The sequence below is a fragment of the Phaethon aethereus genome (assembly GCF_964289735.1).
Source record: "Phaethon aethereus genome assembly, chromosome: 1".
In the NCBI taxonomy this organism is placed as follows: Eukaryota; Metazoa; Chordata; class Aves; order Phaethontiformes; family Phaethontidae; genus Phaethon; species Phaethon aethereus.
The window spans coordinates 46923484-46938048 of record NC_138575.1 but is presented as its reverse complement, the minus strand read 5'-3'; the positions used below and the strand labels follow the sequence as shown (position 1 = coordinate 46938048).

Genomic DNA, 14565 nt, shown 5'->3' with positions numbered 1-14565 from the left:
AATTATTTTAACAGTATGTTACCATGGAGAGATCATGTACAGTTACAATTTCCAAATTCCAGGCACTAGAAAAAAAACAACTACTATTATCACTAGACTTAACCTAAGTAAATATGAATGTTTAAGTGTTACAGTAAGTTTTGTGGTCAGCTACTTTATGATGCAGATCTCCAGACTGAGGAAGAAATGTGTCCAACATCATTTATGTCCAAGAAGTAAGGAAGTGGTAGAAATGTATTGCAAAAAATGTTGTAAAGGGCTTTAGGTGAACTTTTCTACTTTTCTGCTACTTTTCTGGATAGGTGTCAGGATAAGCATTACACAGACCCAAGCTAAAATCAGAAGGGAAGCCCTTAAAAAAAAAAAAAAAAAAAAAGGGGGGGGGTGGAGGAGAAGGAAAAAACATGTTTTGGTTCTATGAAATCATAGAATATCTCAAGTTGAAAGGGACTTATAAGGATCATCAAGTCCAGCTCCCTGATCCTCGCAGGACTACCTAAAACTACATCACATGACTAAAAGTGTCAGCTAGATGTTCCTTGAACTCTGACAGGCTTGGTGCCATGACCACTTCCCTGGAGAGCCTGTTCCAGCGACCAACCCAACTCAGTGAAGAACCTTTTCTTAATGTCCAATTTGAACTTCCCCTGATGCAGCTTCATTCCATTTCTTCATGTCCTAAATAACACTATATACACAGCCAACAGTAAAGTCACCACAAATGAAGGTATATAAATAGAAAACATTTCAGCTTTTAATGTGGGAAGTAAAAAAATAGAAAATATTTCTGATTTTAGTGTGGGAAGTAAGATTTCATCAGAAATCAATTCTGTCAACCATAAAACATGACTGAAGTAGAAAAAGTAATCTAAAGACAATGGTCAATGGTATGACAAAATAATCAGAAAAAAACTACTAACAGAAATGATGGTAAAAAGAACAGACATGTTCTAAACCACAGATTCTCTTATCACTGAAATCACCAAGCCCATAAAGTTGCATTATGGTTACAAGTGCCAGAGCAGATCCATTAGTGGTCATTACTCTCTTAATGACGAAAACAGCAATATTGGATTAGCTTAGCCTGATACTGAAACACAAATCATTGTCAACTATTCAGTAAGATACCTGTGACCTGTTTATCCCCATCCCCATGAAATTAGTTGCTGCAGTTTGTGTTATAAAATAGAAGGCCTCCAGAAAAAAAGAACAGTTAAGCTTAACCACTGTGGAAGAAAGGCATTGTGGTCTGCACCTCTCAGGGTTGCCTTCAGTGTTATTTCACAGATATAAGCATATAGGCTTTCTCAAGTTCTGTGGTCTGGAAACAGACAATGCATACATCCTGCACTATCCCACAAGTTAACATAGGAATAATAACGAGGTCTGTTCATGATTACAGCTGCTTCAGTATTTCCCTCAAGGGCCTTAGAGACAATAAAATAAAGAGAGAGAAAGAAGCTGTACAGCACACTAAGAACTATATCAGGACCACGTTCCATCAAAACCAACACAGAGGCTATATTTCCAAGAGATCATCCTGGCAGAGATACAAGCAGGTTTATCATTAACAATATTCCAGTTTCACAAAATGAATATTCATTGGAGGTGAGAGTTTAGCCTTATTATTTAGTAAACTTTCTTTGGTAAACCCATATACCTTAAAATCATATCCACATGGCACAAGGCTCCTGTCAACCAAATATTGCAACTACATGATAGAGTACGCTATCTTATACTGCAGTGCCTCTCACCCTTGTTGTTTTTTTTAAAGAAACAACAAACAAAAACCCCAAAGCAAAAAAACATTTGACATGTAGTCCCGACTGATTTCTCCTCATCTACTAGTGCACCACATCTGTAGATTAAATGCAGTTTCTTTTTTTTTTTAAATAGCTTGCAACCATAGTTGAGAACAAAAAGCGAAGAAGAAAATAATCTCCAACTGAAAGCACAATGTAAATTTGGGTCAGTATAAAATAATTATTCAAATTAAAATAATTGGAGGGGGGAAGGGAGGGTGATAATTAAACACTAAATTTTGCACATTTAACTCCAAGGTTGGCATTCTTAGTCTGGCAAGTTACCATGACATATGTAAGTCCAGCCTTTAGGCTTCAAAATGACAAGCTTCAAGCATATGTATCACTAATACTGACAGAATCAACACCTACAGATTTTGCATCATTGCTTTTTTTAAGAGACTAACATCATTAGTTTTATTTGGTTGCGTCCGTCTCTGCGTCTATTTCTAGAAGATAAAAGGACAGTTCATTGAACACAGTCACAAAATATGTAGCTTCTGCCTACAGAACTATGACTACAAGGCCACAAACGTTTGTCAAACATGATTAATTTTCCTTTACTGGGATCACCAAAATTCCATGACTGCTCTACTCTTTTTGGCACTTTCCAAATGGCATATTGCACTCAAGTTCAGGCCAGTCAGGAGATCTGGAGTACATAATGATGACAGGTGTCAGCATACATAGCATCAAAGGAATGACTGTGCTATTAACAGGCTCAGATACTCATTAACAGATAAAGGGGAGAAAAATCTTACATTTTATTCACCAAGACATTAAATGATCTGACTACAAATGGTCAGCACAGCTAGATTTGTTCATGTTGGTCATTGTTTCCATATATCCACATTTGTCAAAGAATAAAAAAAGAGTGAAAGCATTTTGTTGCAGAACAGCATTCTGAGAAACGTTGCATCACACCATCTAAAATGTCCTCTTTGGTGCCATACCTCTGCTGCTAAAATGTCAATACCTCAGCATATATTTAACACACGTTATTTTTTTTGTCAAACTATATAAAATCCAATCACTTGACAGAGCCAGGCTATTTCACAATTAAAATTTATCATTTATCTACTTTTTTCAACTATCCAATGTAAAACTTAATTACCATAACAGAATGTACATACCGTGTAGTTAGATTAAGACAGAAATCCCTGTCATTGTCCCTTCCCCACTGTATGTGTTCAGTGTTAAATAAAACACATGGCATAGGGGAATAAAATTCTAACTTTTAATGAAAATCCAAATAATTGTTTAAACAGCTGAAAAATACTGATTTGGTACAGGAAGGCATTTTGTGTGCATGTTCACTGTTATGTGTACAGACCCATTGAGAGACACTGGAAACCTCCCAATTTCTAGCAGCGAGGTGTGCAGTTGTATATGCACAACCACATGCTTTGGCAATTTTACAAAGTAAAAAATCTAAGTTTACAACTGCACACTAGCAGACTTATTTAAGGGATAAAAAAGTTGTTCATAAGATTTTAATGGAAGGACTTGACGGCTCTGAGGATTAATAACGGGATACAAAATAACTTTCACCTGTTGGTCACCAGTTCACGCCCAGTCCAGGTCAGTAGCTAATGAAAAGGTGCTATCTGACAGCTACTGGTTTGCTCAGGAGAAATGAGTGGGTGGTCCTAGCCCAAGCCCTAATGGAGATCCTCTGCACAGACGCACTGGCATATTTATGGCTTTTCAGTGCAGAGACAGAATCATAAAACAATGAATGGCAATCTCATTGCTGTCGGGGAAAAAAAAAAGTGAAGACACTTCAATAATTGATTTGGAAGACTGTGCTGATATTCTCCTTACTGGACCTGGACTTTACTCTAGTGCCTATAATGAGGACAAACTTTCAACAGTTTTCCATTAATAAAGAAACCTTGATTTTTTTCCCCTGTGCCTAAATGAAGATGAATTGCCCATGATTACCACTTTCCAGCAACACCAGTGAATTTTAAAGGAAAAAAGTGAATGTAACTGACACGTGGCTCTTACAGCCTCGCATGCCAGTTGTCCTGGCTTTCGGAAATGCTCCACAAATCATGCAGACTTCAAATCAGAATGGCTGGTTGCTTGCAGTTTTGGTAGCCAAACAGCTAAGTGTATAAATACAAATTCAGGAGCTTGATTCTTCATACTAGTTCTCTGTAGAAGTTGACTGCAAGGGGTTTTTTGTTTGGTTGGTTGTTTCTTCTGTACAGACCAGGGCAATGGATCCAACCTTGCTAATATGGTCAGACATATTGCTTAACTGAGATTTGCTGTGAAAGACTATGATCACCATGACAAACAAAAGAGAGCTAGCTAAGGGCAGTTGATGCATTAGTAGAAGGCCCTGTATTTATCCTTAAAATATTAAAAAAATGAGGACAAAACTACTGTTTTTATATCCACCACAATTTTTTCCTCACTCTGCTGGCAAGCAATGCCAAATTCATGTTGAGGCAGCTGTTGTACTTCAGGCTGCTGGAGGCCCAAGGACCCTGAGGTTCTAATAAATTTGGAAAAGATTAATACAGCTGAGCAGCTCTGAGTAACCCTCTTGTGGAAACATAGTGGCAACCAGTAAAGTAGTTCAACAAATTAGGTGGTCTTTCTAATTTAAACCGACTTTATATTTTGTAAATATTTATCATTCTTCAAAGTGTGCAAGTGTTTAACCAGTAGAGCAGAGACTTCACTCTTCAATATAGTTTCACCAGCTTTAACTGGTAATAATGTGATTGCATAAGGAACTCAATTTTTGTCACAAATGCCGTTGACTGTCATTCCCCACATCTGCTCAATTTTTTTTTTGCAAGCATTCACATTTTTAATAGAAGGAATTGAATTATGAAAAGATTTCTTAATGGAAGATTGATTAAACTGCAGACACTGCATACAAAAAAAAAAATCATTATCTTACACATTTCCTTCTTGCTCTCTAGGACATTTTAAAGTCACATAGAGACTGAGCAAGGATAGTAAAAAGGTCTGAACTGAACTTGTGACCTCATTTCACATTTCTTTAAGTTATTGCAGACCTGCATATCTGTTTCATAACCAGTTTCTTTTGCCTTACAGAAGTTGTCATGGGACAGGCAAAACACAATTTAAATGGTGTATAACTGAGTAAATTACTGATAAAGTCTTGAATTTTTTAGTTAGCTGAACTAAAGAAACAGGAACTAGAGTTGCATCTTACGGTGAGGTGAGGCTTGCCACTGATGTAGGCAAGCTCCCCATTCCTCCTTTAAATATTAAGACTTAAGAAATTGCTTTAATATCTAGTATTCAAGTATTAAATGGATGGATTCTTCTTTTCCTTTCATTCTGCTTTTATTTCTACAACTCTTGCTTCTTCACTCTGAATTACTATGTGAGTATCCTGCACCATAATTTGTACGTGAAATGCTAGTCCCAATGAAATACATAGGATATGATTATTCACATCAAAGTTCCAAGACTTACCTCAGTTTCTATACTTCCTGTGCAGCAGAGAGATAAATCTTGCCTCTTCATCTCATTTTTATCATAATAGAATAAAAACAACTGAACATGGCAGAGAAGCAATGCCTTCTAAAGGTTAACATCTGGCCCAGAAAAACACACACATGAGGCAAGATTTGTAATGAGAAGTGATTTGTAATGAGAAGTACTATATATTTCATTACAAAAACAGATAGTTGTGGAGTGAGGAGTTTACATTCACGGGAAGGCCGCCTTTGCCCAACTAATATCAGTGGGCTTGTAAAAGATGCTCATCTTTTCAAAGTTCTCCTCTCTCATACCCTTAGATGATCACGGTGAGAAACAATACTGTTTACAATAAGCCTTGGTAGGATCAATAAAATGCAATGTCTTGTTTTAGTTTAATGCTCTATTTGTAACTCAAGTGGTTCGCTTCCATCTAAATATATCACGGTAGTCCTCCTTTAACCACAGGTGAAGCTTTGTTGACAAAATCCATCTACTAGCCTGACTGAGATTCTACCGAAGTTGCTGTAATTTTTCTATGAGCCAAGGTTATGTTAGAGAATAACAACAACAACTGGGTTCTTGAGTCTACATCTACAGAGATAATTAATCGCATGATAACCAGAGAGCTGAGATTTAAGCATTATCCATTGGTTTTGGTGGGAATCCACTGGAGCTTAAGCATTTTTGAATGTGACACCACTGCTTACACATAGATTTAGGAATCTAAAGCACAGCTCATAACTGTACTGGCTTGGGGCATGATTCAGAACCTATTAAGATGATATTTTCTTCAAGTAAAGCGGTATGTATCTGATTAAACAATAATGTATTAGAGCTATTTGACATCCATTTTCTTGTTTTATGTGTCTCGTATCACAGAAAACATTCTTGTTTTATTAAAACCTTCAAAATTATATAGGAAAGAAATATAGGCATAGGATTATTTTTTTCCTTTGAAGTTTTTTTTTGGTTGTTTTGTTTGGGTTTTTAAAAAATATATACCCATCTTTCCATCTTTCTTTTTGGGCAACTTGAAGTCTAAAATTAATTTACCTCGTTACATCACTGCTAAAACCAAGAAAGATTGTGCACAGTCCGAAATAAACTTCTGAAGAACACATTTCATTCCCTACCTTGTGATTTATTTACTGGCTAGACCCATATTGATATGTTCACCTCAGTCACTAAGCTTTAGATTATCTTATATCAAGAATATGTAATGAAATGTTAAGTAAATTTCCATGTTAGGCACTTTCTTTTCCATTCAGTCTTAAGCCACATTTTATATTTTCTGATAAAGTAGGGCATTAATATGTACTCATATTTCACTGGCCAGTCAGTAGAATATAAATTCACTATCTCCACATACTGCTTTCACTGAGTTCTATGAATTTCTTCTAAGCTAAATTTGGCCTATATCATGCATTTTTCTATGATTACTGACAAAATTACTACACACAGAGTAATAACAGGTGACTGCTGGCTCTATTCAACCATGTAGCAAAACAGAAAGATCTCTTTCTTTCATGAAAGCAGTTCATCCTGTGTCAGTGATGTTTTCTACAATAAGCTTTAAATTTATGTTGAGTAAAGTGAGAAGTTTAGGGCTCCCCTCTTCCTGTCTACAGGAATTTAGAAACAAGATACAGAAGATGAGATCCCTAAAGGAGGTTAGTGAGGGGTTATGTGCCTAAATACCTGCTCCAGAGTAATTTACCAACTAGTTAGACGGATATGTTATATTTAAATGAAAATACTCTATTTTACAATTAATTCTGTTACATTTGGCATGCAGCCAAACATATGTCCTAAGGGGACTGAAAAGTGTATCTACGGATGCAATACTTAGGGCATCCGTCCAACCTCAGAAGAAATACAAGCTCAATAGATGTCGGCTATTGAAATTTCTGTAGTTTAGAAATCCTGACATTCAGCCTGGAGGTGTTAATGTTCCAGATATACCAGATAACCAAACCTCAAAAAAAAATAGAGCTTATGGTTCTGAAGTCAGTAAACATGCCTTTCCACATTAGAAGAGGGAAACCCACCCCTCCCATCCCCTAGAAGCAAATTGCTTGTAAACTGGAAACAAAAATGAAAACAACTTCTGACATTTCGCAAATTTCAGAACTAAATCCAAACATTGTGCTTGGATCAGTTTTAACTCTCAAGGGCTTTCAAGTGGCAAGAAAAAAACATAGTGCCTGTGTCAGACTCCAAAGACGATCTGAATACACGACAGAAAAGTAGCAGTGGCTACTGCTTGGCTTACCTTGACTTCTTACGGAGGGCCTTCTCAAGGATTCAATGTCATTTATACTTTGTTATGATGGGAGTTTAACTGAAATATTCAATTTTCATTAAAAAATTCTTCCTAGAAGCAGTACTAACAGCCGAGGGATTTAGCCTCCCAAAATGAAATATTTAACAGCTTTGCTCATCTAATTAAATCAACCCATTCAGAAAATGTCTTTTCATAGATTAAAGATTTCTATATGTGTACATACTTATTTATCATTCCCCAAACAAGTATTACTAAAAATACTTTTTTGTCATTTTAAAGGAATTGATCACTAAAAGAAGGGATAAACTGTTCTAGAAAATCATGCCTAAATTTAACAAATAGCATTTAAATTGCTATGTCTTAAAAACAGCCACAATTCTTGACTGTTATCCCTCGTCCCTGCTTTCTTCCAATTTGTGTACATCTAGACAAACAGAAAAAGAGTAGCAATCAACCAGTGGCATAAAAAATGACAATATGACAGAGCTGTCCCACAGAAATGCAAATTTTCTTTCTGTGCTGGAACATAAGCAGGAACTAATTACAGAAATAGTAAATGCTGAATTAGTCTATTCATGATTGCACTATGCTCCACTTTTCCCCCGCTGTCCAATTTCTTTCTGTTCTTACTACCCTCCACTTATTTCTATGTTGTCATTTATTTATATTTATTTAGAGATGACTTTCAAGGACTACATCAATTCCTGAATACAGTAGGGTGTTTGATAGTGGCATTCTGAGTAATTTCACAACTAACCAAAAATGGCAGGATACCTTTCTGGTCTTCTGTTTGTCAGGGACATAAGCAACAAATACCTGCAGGCAAAAATATGACCATCCACTGAAGAGGGAGTATTTTGAAACTTTAAAAAGTATTTAACTTCAGTGTTGATACTTGGATGTCACAATCCTGTTTATTTTAATCCAAAACACTGCCAGTCTCTCTCATGTCTGTCTGCTTTCTCCCCATGCCCCTTTGGAGAAAATGTTTTAAAATAAAATATTTTAGATTTTAGGGAAGCTTCTAGGGTGATTATTACTGAATTTAATATGATTTGGAGCTGTAACACAGAAATTTTACAAGGCAAAGTAAATTTTTCTTACAGCACTTTGGGTGATTTTCCAAGCCAGTAAAAAATAGGAGATTAACAGCACTGTGTGGTGCCGTGTAAAATGCAAGAAAACACTGTGTAATTTTTTCCAAAGAAATACAGCAAAGCCTGTAATTCCTAGACGCAACATACTAAATGTTACAATATGGGGCTGTCCCTAAGTACTTTAGCAATTATAGGCAATACTGCAACCTATGAGGGGTAGTTTGTGAGCTCAAGTTCACTCAAAACAGATAAAAGAGAACTTCAAAACAGATTTATTTATAATTGAAATAAAGCTTCTCAGACTAGTGTGCTACTATAACAACCATCCACTGATTGACAGCAGAGAAGCCAGCCATTAGGAAGGAGGGTTTCTCTGTCTTCTCTTTAAGATGACTAAAATGAGAGGAGAGAAAAATTTTAAAAGCCTTACTTCTAAATTATTTTTTTTAGCATGATAGCCAAGCCTTTTTCTTCTATAAGGTCTGCTCATAAAATGGAAAATGAATTACCGCACATGCTCAAGGCCTCACCTAGCACTGTCATTTTTGACAGATTCATTTTTATCTTAGAACTGGGAGCCATGCAATTTTAAAGCCTTTTACAAAGAGTTATGCTTTTCTTTGTGATATAGAAATAAATTACCTAAGCAAGGGATGAGGCTCAGACACTGTGGTACCAAACTCCTGTGCTACCAGGAGATTGGCTAGGTCAACTAACATGTCACATTGACAAATAAGTTTCTCAAGTAATTTATGCAGTTTAACAAGTTAAAGATATGAAAAGCAGTTGGAAATACATAATGCTAAAGCACTGCAGTTCTAAACAGTTACCTGTTGTTTTGGAAAAAAAAAAATAAAAAAAAGAAAAGCACAAACTTAAGCTCCAGACAACTGGCTATTTTCCAATTATTCTTCTAGCTGAGCTACTAATCATGCTTTTCAACCACTAAATTATGCTGCTCTAATACATTTTCAGGAAAATTGTAGCCTAGTCAGCTGTAATTTTTAGATACGAACATATAACATTATCCAATACAAGGTTATGAAATACTTGTGACATGATACTAGGTAAGAAGGCTGTAAATTCATTAGCTATTCCTTTGGAGCTCTTAAGTTGGTCTGGTTTTTTTCTGCATATATAGCAGCATGCCCAAGTGCACCTGGCATTTCTTGTATCTCAAGAGATATCATCCTGTCCAATCCCCTGCTCAAAGTAGAGTTAATATTTTATTTAGACTACATTGCTCATGCAGGTTAATGTTTAAGCTTGAAATAATAAAAAAAAAGCCCAAACTTATTTCTCATAGCACAGCTAATAAAGTCATCTAGTATATAGTGCCTTTATTTTTAATGTGCTGTGGAACTCCATATTGAAATAAAAAATAAAAAGAAAAGACAGGCACAGGTCATTGTGAATTTAGAAAACATATGTAGTTCCTAGTTTGTATTTGACAGAATCAAGGCCAGACAACATGAACAGAACAAACAGCTTACAATCTAGAATGCTCATTTGTTTCTATGTCCCTGTTTATGAAATTTTTAAAAGCTTTTGCTGAAAGTTGGGAAAGGATAACAATTGGATAATAGGATAATAAAGTATAAGGATAATAATAATTGCTTGCCGTAACAGGCAAGCAATTTTGGAAATCTCTGATCTACACACCAGGCATAGGTTGCCCTCACCATTCCTTATGGGAAGGCAAAGAAAACAGAAGGTACAAGAAGGCAGTCCAGGTATCCAGACTGGCACTAAGGCATTAAATGAATCATGTCATGCTGCTTTTAGTAAGCATAATACTGGCAACAAACTTGAGGAGGCAGAAAGGCTGGGGTTAAAATTAAGCCACGTCATTGGAATTTAAGTCAGGAAGTAAAACATAGCTGAATTTGTGAACTTTACAGGTCTGACTTTACTGCTATTGGTCTTTATACTAGAATTGCCTTTGGCTGGAACTTAGGAACTCGCTCGAAACCTTCCTCCTCTCCTCCCTCACCCCCCAATTTCACTGATAGAAAAAAAAAAAATTCTATCTATATTAGCTTCCACCCTTCACTTCATCACATTTCTCCTCTGGAAAAGAGACAGAGAGAAGTGTGATCAATAGTTTTTTCTCAGCACTTCTATTCAGCAACAAGATTGCAAAAAGTCTGAAGGTTTGGTTCCAACAGATGAGGGAAAAGCAGCCTCTAAAACATCTCTCCTCTAATATCTGAAAACTAGCTGAAGTAGGCTTTTCTTTCTCCTAAATATACAGGCTGTGAGAAAATGATCATGAGCCTAGGTAGCAAAGTTTAACAGAAGAATAAATCACAGTGGTACCTCAAGTTAGGTATGGGCTGAAACAACTGTGCCAAAGGGAGCATCTCTAATGCTACTGAATCCCAAGGAAGTCTATGTAGACTTCCAGGAAGCATATAAGTTACAGCAATCATATACTTGTGATGAGGACTAATACTAGTACAGTTCAGTATACTAGAAACTAGACAAAATTCATCTAATGTGAGTCACTGAGCAGATGGTAGGCTGCAAAACTGATTAAGGATAAGTGACCAACATGGAGACAAAAATCCATATTCTGCTGCCAAATCTCATCACCATCCATTTTCCTACTGAATGTCTTTTCAGACTTCGTAGCTGAAAGAATTAAATTAAATAAATGCCAAATTTCAATAGATCAAAGGTAAATGAACTTTTTTTTCCACAAATGAAATAACCACCTGAAAAATTTTCTGCCATCTCTAATTACTTTGTCATCAACATGTTGCCTTGTTATGTGGTTATAAAGTCCTATGTCACTACAAGCCAACAGGACATCAGCCCCGTCTTTTCAGCTTATGCTACTGTTAATAGAATGGACATGAACCCTATCTGTACATATTGCCATGAATATGAGAAGAAGCAAAAATAACAAAAGAAAAAAGTATCAAGAGATGATAACAAACAAATGTGCTGAGAATGATTACACTTACGGAACAGAGCAAGTATAGGTAAGCAAGACTGCATTGAGAACAGATAGGCAGAGTACTTTATTGTCTATCATGGTGCAGTATTCGGTGTTCGAAATTGTATATAGCTCCTGTCCTTTTTGTTAATTATACATGTTCTTCCACAAACATAGTTCAGATCCTCAAGGCACAGTCCACCCCATGTGTATCTTGCATTTATATCCCTGAAGAAAAGTAAACAGTTCAGTTCTGCTATAAGGATTTGCATATATTTTTCATCACTTCCTTCCCAAAGTTAGGGTATGCCACTGATGTTTAATCCTATACCTGAACTTTCCTTTTTGAAGGAACAAAATTAAAAATTTCTTTTTAGTGGCTCACAATGTTTGTACAGAGTTATGGGATTTGGGGATTTTTTTTTTTATTATTTTGAAGAAAACTGTGAGACCTTGTTTCCAGAACAACTTCAAGACTTCCCCCAGCAGACCTCATCTTTTGTATACTCAGCAGTTCACAAAATGTGCAAAATTAACCATAGGAGTACTGGGGTAAGAGGCAGGGTGTGGAATAGAAAAGAAGAAAAAAAGAAAAAAAAATCAAAATATATTTGGATTTTAATTGAGAAAAATTTTTCTTTCACCACAGCAATTCTAATAAATTAGAACTTTGTGTCAAAGAAGAAACCAATAACGTTGACTTTCTCCTATTATTCTTAGGTGCAAGCTATGAAGATATCTACCAGAAAAGCAAGGTAAATTAGGAAATTTTCCTGCATAACCTACTTGCAGTTCTATCCTAGAGGAATGTAATCAGTGAGTGCATGTATTTGTCAATATCCAAGAAATTTTAACTGTAACTGGAAATTGTAGCAAAAAAATTGCCTTCCCAAGGCCTGGAAACATTATCATCTTGACTTCCATCACAAGCTAAAAATTCCCATCCATGATAACACTGAACAACTTTTAATTCTTTCCAATTAGGTTGTCACTTGTTACTCATATAGAAAACTTCCATTCTAATTTCTCCCCCTTTTCCAAATTCAGATATTTTTAGCAGCAATGGATCTGCTGAAATTAATTATGAACTATTTTTCTTCACTGGACCTCTACCCTGTGTCCAAGGACATTCGCACGAAGACTGGACAGGGCATAGGCAAGGTCAGAGTAAAAGCTTACAGCTAGGTGAAAAGTTGAGGAAGATATTCAGACTAAGGCACAGGGATTGAAGAGCCATACAAAGGCATATCACAGAGCATAGAAAGGAAATATGAGATTGCTACAGTGAACAATGAAAGCAAATGCAGAAGAGATAAACAGGAAAGAGAATATGGTCAGAAAAATGGGAATGAGAAATGGAAAACAGTGAAAAGCAGTTTTAAAACAGAATTATTTTAGTGAATAGAATAGAAATCCATTTTCATGCTCAAAATGTGTGAAAATGAAGGAGGGACTGGTGCTCTGCTGTAACTATCATATGGGGCTAGTTTAGCTGGAGCTACAAGCTCATCTATACTCAAAGGCAAAGTAAATTTTGAAGACATAAGAAAGTCCAACTCTTGATTTTTTTAGAACTAGCTCTTAGTAGTTGTGCATTTCACATGCTCAAAGAGATACTCTTAAAGAAGTGCAAATTCAAAGCATGAGACATGTAATTCACAAAGTATAGCTCTGCCATAAGCTGGTACAACAACCCGGAGTCAAAGACTGAATATCTTTTTGTATTAATATCATTACTTGTGATCTAAACTACGTACAATAAAGGCTTTTTCAACGAGACAACTCTTTACTATATGTTATAAAGTTCCTACGCTATTATAAATATTTTCTTCCGGCACAGAGGTGGTGATATTTCAGGAATGGATGTAATGTTTCACAAAAAAACAATGCTGTCTAAATCCTTAATTAGAAGGCATAACTGAAATAGTGTGACAAATAGGACAATGAACAATTTTCAGGCCAAATTCTTCCCATGCCTTTACCTCACCTGCTCAAAGGGCCTGGGATCAGCTCCCAGGAGCTGCTGATTAACTCACCGTCAGAGCCAGCAGTTTTCCGTAGGTGAGATGGGCTGGGATGTGGTCGCTCTTGGATCGCAGTGACTCCATGTACCAGCGCTCTGCTTCTGGCAGCCGGCTCATTCTCATATAGGCTTCTCCTACAGGGTGAAACAAATGCTAGTGAGAATAACTAAAAATTCTCAAGGCTTCCATAATTTATTATCTCATTTATAATTTGCTATGTATTAAATGGGCAGAGATCTTGAAAAAGGTGAAGTGCTTTGAACACCTGCAATGACACACATATAATAAAAGCCTTACTGACACTTGAGTGAGGAGATTGAGTTATGTCCTTATTAAGGCTGAAAGAGCATGGTTGAGATTAAAGTCTTGTTGGAACAGAATTGCAAGAGAGAGCTCCAGCTGCTAAATTTCAGACAAAAGTCTCAAGGTAACAGAAATTTTATCACATCTACTACAGAAAAGTTACTCTTTTTCCATCAGTCTACATTGTATAGCATGGAATGGTAGGGAGAATACAGAAAGTGTTTGCATATAATCATAATATGTTACGAACCTAGATTCTTTGAAAATTAGGAAAGGTTAAGAAAAAAATCCTGAAACTATATTGGAGGGAGGGGCAAGACACTGAAAAACCGTAATCATTGAACGTAGTTAAATTAGGTCATCGGCCACAATTAGTTATAATTAGAATATAGCATCCATAATTTAAAAATTGCTAGCCTTAAGAAGTCGTGTATGAAATGACCAAAATTAGACATTTTTCAAAGTGAAATAGTTTACTGTGAGAGGCCAAGGCAGGCAATGTTGAAGAGCAACAAATGAATGGGATGTCAGAAAACCATATACTGTGGTACAGATAGTTGTAGTCTTGAAGTTTCTGAGAAAGAATTTAGTATACAGAGAAAGACAGGCTCTTTCTCCAAGAAGCAAACCACCAAATTTC

General features: G+C 36.1%; 1 protein-coding gene across 1 annotated transcript in view; it reads right to left on the bottom strand.

The window, feature by feature from the left end:
- Positions 1-14565, bottom strand: part of TMTC2 (transmembrane O-mannosyltransferase targeting cadherins 2) — a gene marked incomplete at its 3' end in the record, with an annotated part of 256393 nt that overhangs the window by 42871 nt on the left and 198957 nt on the right. Inside the window, exon 8 of the mRNA XM_082014037.1 lies at positions 13635-13756. Within this exon, the coding sequence (XP_081870163.1) occupies positions 13635-13756 (122 nt within the window). The remainder of the gene's footprint in view (positions 1-13634; positions 13757-14565) is intronic.